The sequence below is a fragment of the Motacilla alba genome, chromosome 1A, assembly GCF_015832195.1.
Source record: "Motacilla alba alba isolate MOTALB_02 chromosome 1A, Motacilla_alba_V1.0_pri, whole genome shotgun sequence".
NCBI lineage: Eukaryota > Metazoa > Chordata > Aves > Passeriformes > Motacillidae > Motacilla > Motacilla alba.
In genome coordinates this window covers 66,396,586-66,418,984 of record NC_052031.1, presented here as the reverse complement: position 1 = coordinate 66,418,984, position 22,399 = coordinate 66,396,586, and the positions used below count along the sequence as shown (strand labels likewise).

General features: G+C 41.2%; 1 protein-coding gene across 7 annotated transcripts in view; it reads right to left on the bottom strand.

Annotated features, from left to right (window-relative positions):
- The window catches only part of WNK1 (WNK lysine deficient protein kinase 1), a 98,560-nt gene extending 76,612 nt beyond the window's left edge, over nucleotides 1-21,948 (bottom strand). For all 7 annotated transcript variants that reach the window (XM_038155549.1, XM_038155551.1, XM_038155550.1 and 4 more), the window contains exon 1: nucleotides 21,040-21,948. In XM_038155549.1, the coding sequence (XP_038011477.1) occupies nucleotides 21,040-21,813 (774 nt within the window). In that variant the 5' untranslated portion in view covers nucleotides 21,814-21,948. The remainder of the gene's footprint in view (nucleotides 1-21,039) is intronic.
- Between the last annotated feature and the right edge of the window lie 451 nt (nucleotides 21,949-22,399).

The following is a 22,399-nucleotide window of genomic DNA, read 5'->3' as shown; positions in this document are numbered from 1 at the left end:
TAGGGGTGACCAAAATTTGTGTTCTAGATGAGAACTCAGAAATACTTTCTATAAATACCAGTATTAGTACTAGCATGTCACAAACATGGAAGTCCTAAAACACACTGGAGAAGCACTTTCAAAAATGTTTAAGCATAATCTGGTGTAAGTTTCCTGTGATCTACAAAATGCTCATCTTCACCTCAGGGTTCTCATAAAGGGAAGCATTAATAATTCTTCCATGCTTACCCAAAAGGTTGACTTATGAAATCAGTTTCTTGCATCACTTGCATGTTTACTATAGCTTTCCCCAATAATACCATATACGTCAGAGACACTTACTCCACCAGCACACTGTGTACATCTTTCTTGGCTAACACCATACATGATCTGCACCTAAAAAGTTACTCACAAAGTCACATATATATCAGACAGTACCAAATGAACCACTAATATTTTAATTTACTAATATGTAAATTTAAAAATATGCATATTATCTTTCTCAGAGCAAGGAATTTGAGTAGAGTTGAGTCAGGAGAGAGAAAACACTCAAATTTTTAACAGTGAACAGTGACAGGATGAACAACTAAGAAAACTGGCCTGATGAAGCATACTCTGCATGCAGAAGCTTAACTGGCTTTGCAATTCAATCCTGAATGATTTTAAAACACATTAAAACATAAGAGAAAACAAGGTGCTATTGAAATGCAGTTGAAGGGACTACTCAGCTCCTATTATCTAATGAAATAAAGGATACAATACATAAAAACAGCCAGGGTTTCGCTTCATTCTAAATCAAAGTAATAACGTGCACAACTTGGACACACAGAAGTACTGCTTTTACAGAGGATGAAAGGGAAAAAAACCTAAATCCACACAAACCCTTGAAATCTTGGATTAACCTGCAAGAAAAGCCATTGACAACTAAAATTCAGTGTTGTCAAACAGGTGAGATCAAAGTATCAAGAGAGTAATCTCGAAAGGGAGACAAAACGCACTTCAGAAAAAAGCACTAGATGAAGTTTAAGACTTCTTTTCCCTTGGAATTTGGGAACTACCTACACAGTATTCCCACTGGCAAGGCTATCCTGTATTAATCCAAGCATTTTTTCCAAAGAATTCTACTGGGAATATCCCACACTGCCAGAAGACCAACCATGACCTAGAAGGCCTCAGATACTTAACACGTTATCTATGAATCAGCTATTCAAAATGCTACAGCTTATCCAAAAAGTCTGTTTCTCATTACATTGTGCTTTAGTCACATACTGTCTGTCCTTGGTCTGGTGCCACTTCATTTCAATTGTTTGAACAGGAACACTGGAAGGAATTTCTTGAAGACAAACTATAATGCCTGTGCATGCCATGGTCCAAGGGGCCTGCCTTAAATGGGTCATCACAACCTGTAAACAGGCTTCTTTGTTTTTAATTCACCTCCTACTTTGTCCTACTGAAGAATTCTATGTGCAGTTCAAATTTCAGTTTAATTGTGAACTAAAGCGCTTTATCCAAAAAAATCACCAAAAAACATCAAAACATTCAAATAATGTATCCATACAGTGAAATATCTAATATTCTGTACATCACATACAAAAACTACCAACTAGTGATCATATTTAACATTGAACAAGTTCCCTTAGCCAAAAAAGTATCTGAAAACATTTTTAGCAAAACGGCTCTGTCTGAGACACACTCAATGTGTTCAGCCAGCATGCACACACAAGCAGCTATGGAAGCTGGGATTCAAAGGAGAGCAGTTTGTGAGAAAAGCTGTTTTGGTACTGCATCCCTTCTTTCACTGGCAACAACTACATTTCTGTGGGGATAAGAGCGGGTAAGTGGATTTAAGATATTCTGTTTAATTTAAATTCCTTGCCCAGCCACACACCCCCAAACAACATCCCAGTAAAACCATTTTAATTAAGCTAAAGACAATATCATAAAGATAATAGACACCTGGATCTGGTTTTAGCCTGAAATCCACCAACTAGTACTTTAACAAGTACACAGGCCTGCCCTTGCTAGAAAGAGTCAGCCCCCAGCCTTGAGATAACAAAGGCCACACAAGCCCCCTTTTTTCACAGGCAGAGACAGGACGCAGATCTCTGCACAGATGTCTAACAGAGCAGCCACATTCATTTTCAGAATAAGAGCCTCCTGTCCAACTACCAGCAAACAGGATGTGAACAGAGGCAGGACAAGTCCACATAAGCAGCAGACTGGAAGCACCTGAGAAATAATTATTTTGCAGTTCTGTTACTACTCCAGCATTTTCTTCAATTAACTCAAAACCAATCCTAGTGCCAAAACAAACTTCGAAAAAAAGAAATTCTAATGCTTGAATGCTTATTGTTAGAGACATTGATGAAAACCTCACCAATTCCTTTTAAAGACTATCAGGTAGCTTTGTAATTGTGTCCTCCTGAAGACCCTATCAATATAAAATGATTTTTCCACAGAATGGCTGTGATCCAAACACAGATCTCAGTACTTGGGAGGGACAGCTGTGTGAAAATCTCTTGAGAGCTCAATCCTAAGACCACTTCTTGTAGGGGCTCAAAAGGTAGAAGTGTCATTAAGTAGTTTTAAAATCCTCAAAACTTAAGAACATTTCTAAGATAATGTTCTTGCTATTACCACAGGGGTTTTTGTTTATATCTTGTTTCTTAGTTTAAGCCCCTGAAACTGAATTATTTCAAAGGAAATAGAGGGAAGACAAGGACTTTTTAATCCTTGTTTGCTAATTGTTTAGTAAAAATGAAGGTCAAATTGAAGAACCTGTGGTTGCACCACCTCAGAATTACTGGAGAGGCTTCAGTAGCCAGCAAATAATATTACAGTACAGAGCAGCAAGTGTTAAAACTCAAAATTTATAATTAACAGCACCACCTTCAATAGAATTGTGAAAGAAGGACAAAACCAACAGGCAGGAGCTGCATAGATGAATCACAGTCTCAGAGTTACAGTCCTATCTTCAAAGCTGTTAGCAGGCTGAAAAATTTATGAACAGGCATCTTCAGAATGAGTTGCAACATATCTGTCCATCAGAAGCAGACATTCCCCCTTGTGATTTCACTTTGCAAGTAATAAAATCCAGACTGCACTGCAAAGACCTGCAGTTCCCCCCCTCGCCTGCTCTTGCCCTGAGCACTCTGGCTACAGAGGCTGAGATGGTTTTGATGCTATTTTAATCTCTCCTGTGCTTCCAACACACACTGGATCTCAGAGATCGTTCTTGTAATTTCCTATTTCAAAGCACACTCTCTCAGAGAGACCTGGTCCACACTCCAGGCACCTTCTGCTGAAGTTTCCCACAGCCATTTGGTTTGGCTCTGTCTGCAGAGCAAATTAATGCTCAATGCAGACCAAACTGAGATAGCTTGAGCACATTCACCATACTGAACTGCTGACTCAGTGCAAATAACTCCATTTCAGAATTAGTCACACGTGTGAGTATGTGAGGTGGAAACTAAAATTTATACCACTATGAACTCTTCTTATCTCAGCGACTTCAGTATGCTTGTGCCTAAATAAGGATTTCACAAGAGATCTACTGGCAATCATCAGGTTTGTGGCAACAGGATGCTTTTCCATGACAGGCAGTGGAATGGGATGGTATTGCAAGAACACACTGAAATCTTAAGACCATAGAAGAGATTGTAGCTTCATACCAAAGTTATCAGAGTTATACCCATAATTCCATTTTTAAATGGAAGATAACATTCAGGCAACCCAGGGGATAACTGCCTTTTCCTATTATGCCCTTCTGCCACTCCTTCCCTCCAGAACAGGATTTCAAGTTTTCACTTCCCAGGAAAGGCAAACAACATTAGACATTGCACAGACCAGGCTCTGACCTAATTAAAAAGAAATTCCCACCCAACGTTTAAACACTAAACACTGAAACAAAACTAAAAGCAGTCATGTACTGCTCTGATTATAGCTATGTTCAGATTATTAATCGATTTTTTTGCAGTTGTTTCCTTTATATAAATTTCTTTGGACTTTATCTTCCCCCCTTCTGTACAATCATGACTGCTAGCATTAAAAAAGGCAAAAAAATAACACAATACAAACAATTCTCTAACTCAACCATCTCTGTAACAATACTGCTTGCTGGTAGCTGTTTTACTTAAATCCTGAACATCAAGAGTCCAGTTTGATGTGAAAAATCCAAAAGGTATTTAAAAGAACAAACTATAAACATACAAACTTATAGACTTTAGAACACATTGGACAAAAAAGAATAAAAAAGGATTTTTACCAAATCTGGTAAAAATCAAAGTTATATCTTTCATTCTTTTTATACCATTTTTTCCCCTCAAAGCTCATGGCAAAGCAGACATTTTGATTAGGGCATTTGCTTTTAAAATAATATAAAATTCATCTTTCAAGATCTGAATTGACTACAGCTAAAGTAATTTGAGCAGTGTATTTTCACAGATGCTTCCTTAAGACAAATTACAACATATTGGTACCAAAGCTGCTTCCCCATATCTGACTACTGCGATTAACAGCTGCAGAGTCTGCTGCTTGTACAAAGAGAGAGGCTGCTGTTCCACAAAAGACTTTCTGCTTGAAAACTTCAACTCCTATTTCTGCAGAGAAATACAACATGATGAAGCAAGCCATTTCTGAGGATATTAAAATTTCCTAGCTTAAACAGTTGCGACACAAAGAAGTGAACTGAATTACACTGTACAGCTTTGTACCCTGCATTTCCCATCCTGAGGGGTTGACTGCCACATCCTGTACAAAAGGTAATTATATATTTGTGAAACAAAGCCAACGCATTGAGTAAGTTCAACAAACTGCTTCATACAGCATCATACAGATGGTGACACAGATTATTCACAGGCTAGAATATAGATCAAATCTTCAGAGTTTTAAAAAAAGGTAGTTTCCAAGTAAGTCTAATCTAGAAAATGTCACTTCTTTTAAAAGTTTTTTGATCTGAAAACTCTACTTGGAAATACTTCCTCAGCATGGAGGCAACACACCTGTCTCAACACTGCTTTTAGGTCCCTGCTTCACAGCTCTCAAGTATAAAAAAGTTAAGGTGCCAGTGGATGCAATAAAGCAAGTGCTTTTCTCTGAAGCACCTGTAACAGCTTGGCTGAAGCTTCTTAAACAATTAAGCTCAAGGCAGACACTTGGCTTGAAAATTTGCAGCCCAGGTAGTGAAGGCACACACCAGCTGGGCAACTGAGAACAGGCTCTTGTGACAGGACTCAATCTCAAGTGGTGCTGCCTAATGTATTAGTCCCACGTGTACCAATAAAGAATTTAAAAGCAGATGACCACTGTGTAAATATAGAGCATTACCAACACACTTCTTCCAAAGACAGCTTGTAAAATTAACAGACCATTACAGAGCTCAACTGCAGAATGAACATGAAAGACAAATGCTAATTTTCATTCTTTCAGAAGAAGTAAAGTGAGTATCAATTGACATATTATGCTAACTGAAGGGTGGTAATGCAAAGAAATTCAGTCATATGGAGCTTATCAATATTTTTAACGAACAGTTTAGGTATTGTCACCAAATCTCAGACTGAACATAAAAAAAATTAAATTGTAGAAGGATTTTTGACAGCAACACACAGAGGGGCTGCAAAAGTAAGCAAGGTGTGTTCTCATATCACTTCACTCAAGGAAGTCTCCAAAACAACTTCCTTTTGGCAGCTTCATCCCACTGCATCCAATGCTTGGATTTCCAGTCACTCAGCACGAGACCACACCCTAACTCTTTTACTGAAAGGAGCTAACAGCAACTATTGCTTCACCTGCAGATCCTTTTCTGAGTGAAAACAGAAAACTATTGATGCACTTGATTTGCCTTTCCGAAAGCCCAACACTCCAAACAGAGCATGTGAAGTTCTGTGCTTGAACTACCCTGTAGGACCTCCAGAAGGTCTTTTCTATCCAAAGCTTCACAGCTGCAACATCCAAACTGGATCCACAAGTGATCCAGAAAGATTCATTGCTTAGGAGAAGATGAGGAAACAGCAAGGTGGAAAACTTGACAACACATATGATCTCCTCGACCCTCAAAATCAAAGAAAACCACACTTAATGTCCACAACCTATAAGGCATAACAGCCTAATGTTGCCCCAAATCAGTAATAACTATGGGAAGTGGCTGCAGCACCTCTCAAGCCTACTGGGAAGCTTTCCTCTGTCCTTAAGTTTACTCTGCATCCCTTTTTTCACAGAAACTGGCATACTTGTCATGGAATAATCAGCTGGTTCCATATAGTTAACTTACACAATATCATTAGTGCTAGTCAGACACTGAATTAGAAACAGAGTTACAAAGCAGATAAACCAAGATTCCTCATCCAATCAAGCTTTTTTTCCCATGGATGCTACAGCAGGAATAGCTAGGAACACAAAAGTAAACAAAACTCATTACAAGGATTTCAATAGGAAAAAGATTAAAAAAATAAACAAAAAACCAACACCAAAGTGTGATTATTTGGAGTCTCCAAGTTACACCATCACCAGTCATGGTCCTACTGGATACTCTGGGCTAATGTGGGGCATGCGGATATGAGCAATCTCCATACTACCACCATTCAGGAAGAACTAAAAATCTAACAGTGCAATAGCCACAGATGCCTACAATAAAGTGAAACTAAACTGATTAAAAGGGAAATTAATTCAGCTCTGTTTCCCCAATAAGACAGTCAACCCTTCTTATCTTTGATGAATGTGTCCCAGGATGTGCCAAAGTGCACAGCACCACGACCCTTGATCTCTGCTTGACACAAGTCATCCTTCAAGGCTCAAGATATTTTGCTATCCCAGTATGTGTGACAGACTGTTCAACCCCCACAAAGCACAGCCAGGCCAACTGCTGTACTTGCTGCTTTTGAGAGCACGCACTGATGACTCCCAGATTCTCAAACTGTAAACCTGACACGAAACTACAAAATAACCACTCACATGAGGTTCCAGATAAAAGACTTCCTAGCTTGCTATCACCAAAGCAAGAGATCACATGCCAATGTACAGCTGAAAAAACACCAACATTTACCAGAACATGAACTATCCCAGACAAGTTATTTAATAGAGAGTCAGAGAACAGGGAAAACTGAAGTCCCTCATGATTTTGAAGAAAAAGCCCACTTTTTAAAAGGTGCATGCTTTCTGTTCCCAGAATCTAGGCCAATTGCATGGATTCAAACACAAGAGCAGTTTTCCAGTGAAGAAGGCATGCACTTCAAAGGCCACAAAATCCACATGAAAAGACTCCAGCACAGCTTCAGCCTCTCTAACTCCCACTAGACTCCCCAAATCTGTAGAGCTGCAATCACTTGTTTTAGAGTGGCTGCATGGGCTTCTATTGCACAGGCACTGCACTAATGAATTCAAGCTGGAAACCATTTCTGAAACACAATGTACTGGGAAGCAAAAGTGAGATCTATGCAGCAACTTAACCAGACAGTGCTTTAGCATTTTCTTTTCTTTTTTTTTTTTTTTTTTTTGGTGGGTTGTTTCAAGGGGTTATTTCTTGAAGCCCTGCAGACACTAGGAACGAGCAGTGTGGTCAACTGCATTTATTGATTTATTGTTCTGTTGTCTAAAAGCATAGACATGAAAAACGTCTTAGCTACCCCTTTGAACAAGAAGGCTTTTCAGAGCAACAGGCACAATTTCTCTCAAGGTTTAAGAAACAGGTGGTTTCACTAAATCATGGTCAATTTCTCCATTTGTTTATGGTTTTCAACAGTCTGTAGTTACTGCAAATTTTTGTTTCCTTTCTAATTCAGTTTCAGTCCTATGCAGTCTACATTAGTCAAGAACTACAATCTTACTTTACAATAGTTTTCTGCAGAGAAGCTATTTTTAAGTTAATGACCATGCCCATTCTCCCATTAAAGCACTTTTTGAGTCGTGGACTTAGCACTCAACATTTTTTTTATGGCACTTTGTTTCACATTATGCTCAGCAGCCCATGCAACGCATGACATTCCGTAACCAAATAGCCAATGGCCACTGGCAAACTTCCCCACCCCTCCCTTTCTCAATATTATTGGAACAAATAGCCTTATTTGCACAAAAAACCCTCTGCAACCTGCAAAATCAAGTTAACCCCCTTAATAATCTGGGTCAAGTAGCTTTATTACGAGTTTCATTACACTCAATTCATTGCTAGCCAGAATCACACAGGTACCTCAGCTTTTATGTATTGAAACACAGACTGAGGATTATCAATCGGCCAAAAGACCGGGGTGATATTCTGGATACATGTCCTTACCTAGTAAAACTACAAAAGGAAAGGAGACTCAAAATTCAGAGCAATCCTTTAGCTACTTCAGAAACAGTGTCAGTAGAATGCAGGATGACTGGATGAAACATTTTCATCAGCCCAGGAAGATATCTGTAATACTGTAGAAAAAAAATTATAACTTCATCCGAAAAAAGGATTTCATATTTAAATGGTTCACCTTCATTCTTCCTTCTTTAACGGGCCTTAGACTATTTCTAACATTTTCATGGGACAGCTTTATTTCAAGTGGGAGTAATGCCCACGGCCCTCTAAACAAACAATTCGGTCACCAACTTGTGATCCCAGTGACTCCTGATAAACTCACAGCTGTTGGACTGAATATTTATACATGAAACAACTGATGTATTTCCATCTGGTCTTTATGACAAGAGGATGACTATATAAAATGGCAAATCACTACTGCTTCCAAACAAAACTTGGGGAAGAGGAAAGGGAAACTGCTGAGCTGGACTGCCCTTGACCCATGACAAACAGACAACTCAGCTGTCACTTATGTTTTGCTCATTTGAGTAGCTGCAGAAAGTATATCTGAAATGAGACACCCTATTCAGCTGAAGCTCAATCCAGTCCATGGAATTTTTTTTCCCTTCCTGGAAAGAAATTTGGCTTGAGAAGGGGGAAGGGAGAAGGCAAGAGTATAAAGCAAATTCCCAAGAGAACAGTAAGCACATTTCCATGGATAAGATTGACTTACCAGCTGGAAAAATCTAAGTTTGGATGAGGCAGTTCCAGGAGTCAAAGCTTAGACGAGGGTTTTAAACACGCTCACTCTTCTTTTACACAGGGTAGCTGAACACAGATAATGAAATCTGCTTCATTCCAGAGTGCAAGAGGGAGCAGGGGGAGAAAATAAAATCCTTGTTTTGCCAGATGGCTTATACTGGGACCATAGGAGGATTCAGGAAGGCCAAGGTTAGAAAATAAAGCAAAAAATTACATTGGCAATGTCTGATACACTGTTCTGCTGGAGGGGGGAGAAATGAGGATATTTCCTGAACAGGTAAAAAGCAAGAACAATTACCATTCCCACACAGGAACAAGAGAAACAAAAGATACCATTTCCCTGAATATTATTGCCAGAGAAGATAAGGACAGAAGTCAAAGGGAAAGTGGAAAATAGCTCTCTACATCATCGACCAACTCATTCTTTCCATTCTAAATTCCAATGCCAACTTCCTCAGATTTCATACCCCTCTTAAGTGACAAATTATACTTAAAACATCGCTACATTCACAGCCTGCTGCTTTGTAACTGCAGTCATCCACACCGACTTGGTTAATGCTTATCAGTTGCATCATTACCTGGTAGTTATCAGCTCTTTATTTAACCCAGTTGCTCTCCTTCAAATTTTACAGTTACCCAAACCATGTGGTTTGTTGCAAAAAGTTATCAAGACCAGAAGTTGAGCAATACACAGTTTTGGACATGCTACAACAGCACAATCACACATCACAAGCATACTTCAGAAATTTGGTATTATCTTATAAGCTGCCACATTAGAAGCCACAACTGGTTTCTGACAGAGGTCAAACCACTGCAAAACTTCAGTAAAGCAAAGCAAACCTCCAGCTGAACAATTCAGAACAAAAACCAGCAATTTGCAGTAATAGTAAATAACAGAGCCTTCCACAAAAGAATTTCGGGAATTACTTTGCTGATGTTGAAAGTACAGCAAACTGCTTTAGCACAGCTGATCCTGGCTTACTTCCTTTGGTTAGCCCAACCTAATCTAAAGCTACTTAAGCTTTCTTCACAAAACTGAACCATTTCTTTCCTCCACCATTTGACATAACCACTGTTCACACCTGTGTTAGTTTTTCTGTATTCCACATCAGTTTATCACCCATTTCCAATTCATAACCCAATCACTCATATGGTTTAGAATCTAAGGATGCCTTCTCCCAGAGGCCAACAAATAACAGATTCTTACAGTAAAGGTTTATCAAGCAGAAACCATTTATAGCTTGGGCACATTGGGAATTTTCAGAAAGTCTCTATATTTGGAGCTGCAATAGTATAAAGTTTTTCTCATGCTTTGTTCAACTCCACACTTCAGACCAGTTTAACCATGTGTCTCAGAAAACTGACCCAGAAGCCCTTCCAGAGCAGTTAGTCATCTACCCACCAAGTAGGCCACAGATGCTGGTTTGGGACAGATGCCTCTCCAGTTTCAGAAAAAAAATTCTTTCAAACACTTAAATTATGGTCACAAAGCTTTTCAAAGACAAAATGTGCACGTTCACAATCTACTACAAAATACCAAAAAATCCACAACATACAGCAACAAAATGCTCAGCCTTACAGGCTGCAGGGCTTATGGAGCTCAAAGCCTGAATGCACCCATAAAATGATTTTACCTGTTCATGAAAGTTACATAAATATTTAATCTGTAAAGAAAACACAAACTGATGTATATCCACAGTAGGTAGCTTACTCAGTAAGAGATTACTAATCTAAGACTATAAAGGGAAGCATTTAGGCAAAAAGCAGGCAAGAAATCCACAAACTGCAGTACAAGTATTAAAGTAATACTTTCATGAATTAGCCATTCATAGCAATAGGAACTCTCAGAATGAATTCATAGTTTTGAACTTGCCTGGTCCTAAAACTGTGAAATGTCATGTACATCCTAAGAAACAAGGTTTTTTGCTGCTCCTCACCTTTGTCTTGTAAATGCTATTTAACTCTTAAAGTTTGTTGGGAAAACAAAAGCCACTTAAGTAACAATAAAAACAGATTTCAGACTCTCCAACACAAACAAATCAAACTTCAGTTCTGCGAGGTTTTCTGTAATTGGCCCAACTTTCAGAAATAAGATTCCATACTGGATGGGAGGAAGAACACCACTTCTTCTGAACCACAATCCCAAGATAAAAATCAAGGCGACTGGCTATTTTTCCTATCTGAATTGTTATCATACACAGTTAGTCACATTCAGTTGCTCTGAAATGATGGAAGGAAACCTGAGTATGAAAGACAATTTGTGACCAATCTTCAAGTACTGAACACACACAATACACTGGGGTGCTACATCATTTAAGTCTTCAGCAGCAACCTTGAGGCTCTTCACTTTTTTTTTTTCCTTTTTTACTCCTCAGGGTAAATACTGAACCTCTCAGATATGTTCAGGCTTGTAGAAAGAGATCAGCAGAAGAAATCATACCATCACCTTAACTGGCTCACAGTTGCCATCAAGAGGCAAAACATTTCAAATTCAAACACCTTGTGTAACTCACCACCACCCCTCCTGGCACAACCTAAAATTCATTTCTGCTTTTGAGTCTGCAGAAAGAAGCTCAAGCTGCATCTAAAGGAAGTAAAGAAAGCCACAGGAAGAAAAAAATCATTCTAAAACTAAACTTCAAGTCTTAGTTTTGTATCAGACACTTCTGTTGTTTCTCCCTTTTCAGCACACTCTTCCTGGCAAACCAAACGACTGACTAAGCCCCAAATCATGATAAATGCAAATAAAAAGCCTGCCCTCAAAAGCCATTCTACATACTGTCAATCTCTACTAGTCTACATCTAGAGGGGGCAATATTAAAACAAAAAAAGGAAAAAAAAAATCAATCCCTTCTCAGACAGTATTTCTTACAGTAGGATATTTATCTGACTGGACTGCTTCAAGAACTCTCTACGTCAAGTTTAGCCTCATAATGACATTTTTAATTTAAGGAGGACTAGTAGAGCGAGTTCAAATTAGCTATAACAAAGCACATTAACTTAACATCTTGCATTTTTACATAGATAACCTACATTTCCCAAATGAAAGCATACCATAAGCAGCTGAATAAAGATCAAGACAAACCAAAAATAGTTCTATGTTAGAAAATATTTGTTAGAATAGAAGGCTCATTTAAAAAGAGGCAGATTTGAAAACAGACATGGCAACATTTTGTAACATTTAAGCAAAACCTGCTAACGGTTCAGAAATTGCCATTAACAGATGCATATTACATAAGCTCACGTAGATTTCCAGACCCTTAAGATAATCAGCCTGGATTGCTGAAGCTTTTAATAGTAATATTTGGGGGTTATTGTTTGCATGTCACCAGTCTATCCCAGGATAGAAGCAGTCAAAACCCATTCAGACTGGGGTCACAAACTTGCCACCAGCAATCAGCATAGGAGAAACAAGTCACAGGTCCTCCTAAGAGAGGAAAATGTCCAAGGAAAGCTGGGTGACCCTATCAACTGGGTAGTTTTAAATTATCACAGGACTACATTAACTGGCCAAAACCAGACAAAATGCACATGGCTGTTGGTATCAGCTTTACTCTGTCTTTCACTTCTCTCAGCAAAGCTGTTTCAGATTTTCCCCAGTTACATACAAAGAGATTGGCATTCCTATTATTTTCACATTCTACCAAACGGTGGCATTAAACTCACAATTGCGTAATTGGGTTTTTCCATCCTGACCTTTCTGCCACCAGCCCCAAACCTGCTATCAGAACCCACTATCTTCAATTTCTGATGCAATGAAACTAGAAATGGCTGAAACATGCAGATGAAAGGCATGATCCAGAACAGCTAAATCAAAACAATATTGAAACTCCTACCTCATGTAAGAGGTCTAACAAAGCTTATTTCCCACACTGTCTGCTCTCTTCCTAAAGCAGGAGGAGAGCAGCTCAACAGGGACCTGTTGAAAGGTTCTATCAGTGACTGCTCGTCTAACAAAGGCAACAGGACCAGAACCACTCTAGGCTATGGCTCCAAACACAACTTGTGATGTGGATGCTACTGCAATCTCCAAAGCTTCCTCTTTGTTTTAATCTTACTGGTAACATCTCAGGAGTCCTGCTAACCACTTGCAAAATTAGAGGACTTGAAATGCACCACAGTGATCCTGTCCTGAGAACAGACTCCAAGACTCCAGAGAACTGCAGCCCACAGATTCCCAATAGATGAACCAGGTGACTTCAGAACTATATTCTGGGGCACACAGATCATGAAAAAAATGGCATCACCTACATTTAAACACATTTATTCTGGTGTCATTGACACATCACTTTGAAAGCTCATAGATATTTTAGTTACAAGGCCATCAAGCATACAACATCCTTTCTAAAGGATTTCTAGAGTCTAACTGCATAGGCAGCATTCCCAAAGATTCTGCTTAGACCTAATATGACAAATTCAAATGTAGCAGTTTGGCTCTGTGTGCTTCAGAATGAGCTATCCTTGTAAAAACTGCTTACTGCTTTACATACATATTAATACCTACATAGCTTCTGGAAGGCTATGATATAACCACATAACACTACCAGCCCAATTTTTATCAGGCTGTCATTTCCTTAGCAAAAAAATCACCTGAGAACATGTTAAATTATTTGTGAGCCAGGCAAAATAATGCAGTGCTGCTTGGAATTCCCCAAGCAAATCTTGAAGCACTTCCAAATAATCTGGATATGTGCTACGTACCTACCATCACCAGGTGAAAATGACAAGTGGGATGAAGTTCAGAAGTATGCCTAAGAACTTAATCTGAATTTTGGTCACTGCATTCCATCCATTATTTTATTCTGACTTTTTAGAAAAAAGATTTGCCAACACCGATGATGAACTTGCTGCACGGATCTCCTTTTGGGTTAAGAGGACAGCATAGCACAAAACATTATTAACACAAAGTTCATCCTCTGCAGCATGGAGTTAAGGGGTATTCTGCAGGTTGTGCCCACAAGACAAGACATGAGCAAGCTCCTTAACATGACCTCAAGTGAGGCACAGATTCAATCCTCATCACCCCTCTACTTCCCTCAGCTCTCCCAAAGGGAATGAGGGGAACTAAAACCACACATTGAGAAATGTTGGTATGACAACTTGTAAATATACTGAGAAGACTGGAAATACAGTACAAAGAAGGATAGCAGTAGTATCTTGACCAAAAACATTCCAACACTGTTGAAGGTCCAACACACACTCTAAATGATTCTCAAAATGACCTACAAGACAGTCCTAGGGAATGGAAGCAGATTCCACAAAAATACTTATGAAGCCATGAAAACTGACTCTTGCTCATTTGGACAAGAACTTAAATAACAAATTTTAAAAGATATGCAGATGGTTCATATTAGATAAAAGCCTTTAACTTCTCCAAGAAATCAATTTTTACCATGACAAATCCTGCTATTAAGAATAGAAACTGTTCCAAGTGTACTGGAAGAGCATTTTTCCAAGTGTGGTGTACACACATCATGATCTAGTTAAAACCACAGTATCATTGTCTGAAGTTTCAAGAGTCACAACCAGTAACTTCGTACCATCTGCTATGAAAAATTAACACCATCACCAACAAAACCCACAAGCACATGCTAAGTCAAGAGAAAGTCCTATGCCCAGTTGCAGGAGCACTGCAAATTTACATGGTATTTATTATCTTTAACTTGAATGTTACATCCACTATGTACACTGACAAACTAAACAGAAAAACACTCAACGTTTATTTCAACCACGATTTGAAAGAACCAATTAGTAGTCTCAAAAAAAGGTTGGTAATCTTTACAGGAAATGCATGACAGGAAGCACCAAGACTGCCACTGCTTAGCACCAGCTTTGTTACATGCAGCATGGAAAACCTGGGTGTCAGTCAGAGCTGTGATGTTTAACAAGCTGCTGCATGAAACAAAACCAAAGACAAAATAAGAAAAAGTACATGTGGCCCAGAGGGATGTTGCTAACCAAAAGGTATTGAAAACTGCACTGTACTGTGCACTGCATCCATGGAGACTACCACAGATCTATTACTGCTTGTTTTATTTATTACTCTGCTCGACAGCTCTCAAAGGACTCTGTACAGGATATCTCCAGGGACCTTTTATCAGGTGGGGTTTTTTTCCCTTACAAGAAAGATTATGGACCTGGTACTTTTCCTCAGCCCTCAAAAGTTTTGTTATGAAGCTAAGTGTTTTAAACCACAACAACCCAAACCAAATCTCATTTAAGAGATTTCATTCTGCACCTCTCAAACCCACACAAACTGACAAATAAGAGCCTGTTTATTTCCATAAGAAATGCTGCATTTTCAGAATGTACTTATCCGATTATTTTTATTGCCTCACAACCAGACAGTTACAAATTGACCCACAGCCATCTCCAAGAGCGATATCCCTTTGAGGTAAGATTATTTTCTTAAGTAGAGGTCTCCTAACAGCTGCAGCTCCAGAATGTACTTCAAAAGCTCCCTTCTCTCTTTCAGGGTCACCTTTGTCAAGTCTGAGGGAGCCTGACCAGTGTTTATACTTCTGCAGGTAATTAGTCTGGCCCCTTTCCCATGCCATTTATCAAGCTGTCAATTGTATCAATTACAGCACAAACACTCAAGAATATGGCTGGGCTGTCATCCTTAGCTGAAGGAGAAGATTTCACATCAGAGATTTAAAGACAGTAAGTACCAGTCATTTGTTCTGCCCTATGACATAGAAAACCAGCAAAAATTTAGGACCTTGCTGCACAAAATTTCAAGTTCCCTGCAAATGCACCCTTGTAAATCCAGCATCCTGAAAGTGCCATAAGCCCACTGTATACTTAGAGCTTTACAGATTTTACTTTCAGCATTTCACAATTTGTAGAGCTGAAAACAGGAGAGATAATAAGGACAGCATGATGCTGACAGATTGTCACATACCTTGATTAATCTATGTTTGTGACAACAACACAGCTGGCCCAGAAGCAGTCCCAAATAGGAGGCACGCTGCTGCTGCAGCCACATAACTCTGTTCACAAACTAGTACAGCAATTATCAACACTGATGTGAGGTACAGGGTAGGCACAGGAGCCAGCATACTGCATTAGACTTGATCTTCCAGTAAAAGTTCCAGAAATTGTCTTTTTAAATAATCAGAATTAAATCACAGTCAGAGCTTTCAAAGAATGCGTATTTGTTTAGGGATATTGGCTGTTTCTCCAGAACTAACAGAATGCAATCATTTTCCAACAGTGCTTGACAGATGAATTCCAGGTCCACACTTCTCAGCTTCCTCTCACTGCAGAAAGGTCTAGATCTGGTTTTCCATTTTGCTTTAATGCAGCTACATGATTGTGCATCAGAGCCAGTATCTTTGCAGTCAGGACTCCTGGTGAGTAATATGCAACCAGCTTTTTTAAAAGAAAAAAAAAAAAAAGACTACAGGATGCCACAGTTATGTGATACAAGACCTTTTTTGGTTGTCAGACTCGAATGTGCAACTTCTGAAACATTCTCAGCTCTGCCAGTCCAGAAAGAATAGAGAATTTTAAGAATTATATATTGACCTCAACAAGCTGATATTTGTCATATTAAGTCTGCAGTGGAGTCTATACTCCAGAGTACAGAAACTGCATTCCATTGCTGTCTGCTGACCTAAAAATCACCATTAAATATAGCTTAAAGACTACGAGATAAAGATAAGCATCATTAAATCTGAAGTGCCACTAGAAGTAAAGCTACACATCACATCCAATCTACTTCCTGCACTGTGTGTTTTAAGTTAACATTGTTAGACTCAGAAAAACTCTGACAGATGGAAATATTATTTAGTACCTCGCTGTTTCCTGCTACGAAGTGTCACTTGCATTATCATTTTCACCAGAGTGCTCTACAGAACCTCATGGTTCACATCCAGTTTGGGCATTATGCTTATTCCAGCTAGTTTTTCACCGCTATTTCCTATGTAAGAAAAATCCATTTGCAAGCTGGAGTGTCTGTACACTACACTTGGTTTGTAGTTAGACATCTGCTAGAGAACTGCACACATGTAACCTACACCACTTCATTACTCAGATGGTTTGTAACTGAAGGCAACCAAATTCACAGTCAGCTTTCCCTCAAAGCAGTAATGACTACAACAAACTTCGTGCACCACTTTCACTGTCCAACTCATTTCTTACCCCTGGAGACTGTTGCTTAGGGAGATCCAGTTCCTTTCTGATCCTTCAGCAGCTCACATGTTAAGCAGAATAACCTGACATGGCACTGAAGCCAGAGTAAGAATGGCAAAGCAACACATCAGCAGGAAGGTGCACTCATGAACTGTGGGTGCTGACTGCCCAGCCACCCCTCCTGTCAGGGAACACGAGGGACAGGAGCAATGCAGCTCCCAGCAGACACACAGTGCTGTTCTCCAGTGCTCACCACTCACCCGGAGCCATTACCAACCAATGCAAATACCCACCAGAACAGTTCATTGATAATGCCTCCTTTAAGAGAACACACTGCCCAAATGAAAGGTAAGTCTTCAAATGCCTCACAAATTCACAGTTCAGAAGAGCCCAAGTTACCTCCACATCATCAAGCACATCCCTATTTGAAAAGTTCCTAATTTGAATAACCCAGAGCAATAATTCTAGGTAGAAGATTTTGCAGTCCAGCAAGTGACTGCACTAATCTGTACTGTTCTGTAAATCAGCAGTTAAATTACAGTCTTGATTTAAAACCGTTCACACAGGGACCCAGAGGGATGACACAATGCACTAAGATTTGGCCTCTGCAGCCAGCAATGTGACTGGCTACTTCTGGCACATGAGAATTACTTTGCAAACTTAAAGCACCAGGGGAAGGCATCACATTTTAGCCACAACATTACCTGAAGAGCACAGAGGAGACAAACTCACTGCTCAAACATCATTTACAAAGATGACTTTTGTCAGTGTCTACCTACTTAAAACCCCTTTAATTAGTAACCCTAACTACTATTTTAGTCAATTTATGAGATGTGCTAATGACAACAGTAGGAGGCACACTTGACTCAGAATAACTGGAGCTGAGATGAATACATACAAGGGGAGAAAAAGTATTTGAAGGCCAACACCACACTAAAAATTGCCTTGCAGCAACTGAAGCTGAGCACTGGCACAAAGCAATAGCTGCTGAGCTCTTCACAGCTCCACTACATTCACAGCAGGGCAGGTATTTCACACTTGAACACCTGCACACAGTATTTTAAAGTAGGTTCAGTAACAATTTGCTTCATAGGGACAGGTCACAAAGTAAACTAGGATAGACTGTCAGTCACACCTGTGATAAGTTTTTGTTAGATTCAACAAAATTGACTCACAGATTCAGAAAAAAATAAAGAACCAGGACCTTGGCTTCCTGGAGGTACTAAGAACACCAGCAGGTCACCCAGTGAATTTCAGCTCTTCCCCCTTCTACTTCCTCCACAGTTCAATTCATCAAGCAGAAGGGGCAATTCAATTACAAGGCAATTCAAGAGCCTTGAGGACATGAGCAATATCCTCCACAGTTTCACTAACTTGGAAACACAAGCTGCATTTCATAAACAGCATCTAAACTTCCTTTGAAAGGAAGCATAGTCATAGTCTTAGGTTTTGATCTTCATTGCTACGGAGCACGTACAAAAAAAATTAGGCATAGTTGTATTATTGAGAATTAAAAAGTCATTTTGCCAGACAACAACACAAAATCTTCAGTACTGCTGTTTAGAAGACTCTGGGGAGGTGGGACACCTCAGGTGCCTGAGAAAAACTGCTGTTGCTGAGGAACATTATTTCAACTTAATTAAAAGTAACCATCAGGTAGTTATGGTTACTGTAACACAGCATGGGGAAAAATCATCCATATTTCCCTAATAAAATAATTATGCCTTGAAGGTTCACCAATTCTCAAATCATGGCATCCTGGAAGTCTTTGTGAATGCAGATTTAATTTTGATACAAATCATGCATAATAAATATCAACCTGTCAATAATTACATTTCCCTATATAAGAGGATATACCCACCATCCCAATAAATACCAACTTCCTCCTTTTCTTTCTAGTCACAAACAATAAAATAGGATTAAAATATTCTACCAGCTGTAGAGACTAGCTTCTTCAGCAAATACTTTTAACAGCTATAAAATGTACATTCCTGTTTTCAACTTGTCACTTTGTACTGACTCCTGAGAGGAAAAACACAGCCTTGGGAATCTGGCTTAACTTAACCCACAAGGCACTCCTGCAATGCAGTTCCTCTCTGAGCAATACACCAAGTATTTCCCCCTTGCAAATATTTTCATTCATGCTTTTTGCAACTTGTCAATTTCAATACTACCCATGAATTTCACCAACCAATTAAAAGCCCAGCAACACGCCCTTTAAAAATGAGCTTCTTTAATAAATTCCTTCAAAGGTGGTGTTTCTTCAGACACTTTGTCCACACGGTACTGATGATGATTAAAGACACTTCAAGAGGCAACATTAGTGAAAGGCAACTGATGCCAAGCTGATGTTAGTTTCTGATCAGTAAGTGTGAAGATTTAAACAGATTTCAGAGATTAAAGTCACAGAACTCGAAAATTGGAAAGATTAAAATTTCCAATAAAAGTAATATAATTTTGACGGGTTATTAATCTCTTCACAATTCAAACTGCACAAGTAAAGCTCCAGCAGAGCCCCACACTTGATCATTTGACTTTTAATTTAAAATCAATGCTGAAACAGACCACCACAGCAAGCATGTAGCTAGCTTGGAGGAGCAGGGCATGCTGAAGGGTCACAAAGAAAACTGGAAGCTTTCTTCCACAGTTAGCAAGCACAGAATAATGGCGTAACATAATGAACCAAGATACTGGTGGAATGCTTGAGCAACCATCCAAAAGCAAATATGAATTCAAATTAAGAAATCTTTTAATAAATTCCCTCAGCTTGACTGGAACAGATATACAAGTGCTTTTGAGAAAGTTCTGGTGCAGTTACCGCAATCAATCATTTGTGAGCCACTGACTGCTTAAAATCCCTACAAAGAGTTTTGGGACTTTCACCCAATGCTCTTTTGTCTGCCCTAAATTGGATGGGAACACAAACAACAATAAAGATGTACTACACGAGCCCTTCTGTGAATTGCACCAAAACCCAACACTAAAAAACAAACACTAAACCTTTTAACTTAACTCTGAGGCTTTGACACAAACCAGCACACCAGGTATTTGTTCCTGGTACTCCAAGCTCTTCCCACTTCTTTCCAGGTTGTTGCACAGCAACCTGTGTCTGTTACACAAGCTGTGACTCGCAGGGAACTAAGGGTGTTCTTGCCATCCTCAGACTGGGCTCCTACAGAACTCTGGCTCTGCTCAGTCTAGAAACTTGATAAAAGAGCAGTGTCTTAGTCCAGTTTAATCCACCAGCCATCCAGAAAGGCTAAACTTCAGGGTGCTTTCTAAAGCTTTGGAAAGATCATTTCTTTCCCTGTCCCTGTCAACAAATTTGAACCCTGGAAGTCGGAATGAGAGATACAGCTTTGCAAAACTAAATGGTGTGATACACTGCATGACTGGTGTATAGTCTAGAGTTATCTCTCCCACAAGAATCCACTGCCACTACCTATGAAATGCCTGTGAAATTAACGTTTTCACATTTTTCCTAAGAAAAACACCTAAACAAATTCCGAAACGTTAAGGGTAGGTCAAGTAGACATTCACTTACACATCTTCCCTCAGCCTCCCTGAAGCTGCACACAAGTGATTTTACAATCCTCCAAGCAACCTTTTAAAGGTATAAACTGCAAGATAGTATACAAAACAGAACTGCACCATATTTTGTGATGATAAAGCTAAAAGACTCTTCAGAGAGCACAGTATTTAAAATAATTAAAAGGCAAACTGCCTCTATAGAAAGGATGCACCTTTTTTCCAAAGGACTGCCTCAGGTAAGGTTTGCAGCTCCTTTCGAATTAAGCAGACCTCGAGCTGATGGGTTTTATCCCCTTCAAGCACAATGACTAGCACCTGGGAGAGTGACTGTGTCCTGATAATTCACTTTTTTTTAATTTATTTATTTATTTTACCTGTAGCTCGCACCAGGCAACTTCCACAGTGGTTTCAGTATCCAGTCCTTTATACACAGTTTTGAAAGAGCCTCTTCCAATCTCGATGTCAAACTTCAAGAAGCGGCCATCCGGGGAGATGCCCACCGCCTTGGTCTCAAGCTCTTCGATGTCTTCCTGCTGTGTTCTCCGCTCCTCAAATTCCCGGCTGGCAGCTGACAGGCTGCCAGCGACACTGGTAGGGGGTAGCGCAGTTGCCTCATCCCCCTCCTCCTCCTCCTTGGGCAGCAGCGGGACGGCATCCTTGGCGGCTGGGGGCTCCTCAGGAGCCTGTCCTTCCAGGGGGAGCGGGGCGGGCGGCGGCGGCCGCGAGTCGGTCTCGGCGACGGTGACAGAGGCGTAAGGGGTCCGGCCGGCACCCGAGGCAGGGAACACCGAGGGAGCCGCGCTGCCTCCCAAGACAGGGGCCGAGGGCGCTGCGGGCTGCAAGCTGGGCAGCTCCAAGGCCGTGGCGTTGGAGTCGCAGATCACGCTCCGGCGGAAGAAGCGGTGCTCGGTGGCTGCCGCCCCTCGGCTGTCCTTGTCCATGGTGTGGCGGCGGCGCCGGTACTCCTCACTGCGGCCTCCGTTCCCCGGTCCACCGCCCGCTCCGCCGGAGCCGGAGGCTCCGTGCTCGGCGGCTCCCAGCTTGTCTCCGACGGAGCTGTCCGAGCTGGAACCGTTCTTGGGCGGCGGCGGCGGCGGCACCAGGAAGCGCGGGCTCGGAGGGCCGCTGCCGGCGGCGTCCCCCGACATGGTGCCCCGGGGGAGCGCGGCTGCGGCGAGGCGGCGGCGGGAGGCGAGAGAAGGGCCGGTCACTGAGCGGGGAGCGCGCCCGGCCGCGGCTGCCGTTGCAGCTGCAACAGAGGAGGGTCCCAAGGGCTCCTCTCGGCGGAGCTGGGAGGCTGGGCCGGCGGGGTGGATCCCCGGTCAGCGTATGCATCCATCCTGCAGCGGGGAGCCGGGCAGCGGGGCCGACATGGAGCACCGGGAGCAGACGCGGGGCGCTGGGTTGGAGCGGGGGACGGCGAGAGAAAGGAAAGCCCGAGCACCGGGGAGGCCTCCGAGCGGGGAGACGCCGGCACCTCGCCGGCTGCAGTTACTCCCGGCGATGGAGAGAGAGCGGGGCCGGCCCGGCTGCGGGGAGGGGAGGGAAAGGGGCCGGGACGCGAGGAGAGAGCGAGGCGCAGGCCCGCACGCCAAGAAAGCCGCCGCGCTCAGTCACTCGCTTCCGAGCGGCAGAGGCCCGGGCAGGCCCAGGGCAGGGAAAGGGGTCCGGGGGGCTCAGCCCCGCCTCACCGGGGCGCCCATGGCGGCCGCGGCCTCTCCACCGCCCGGCAGG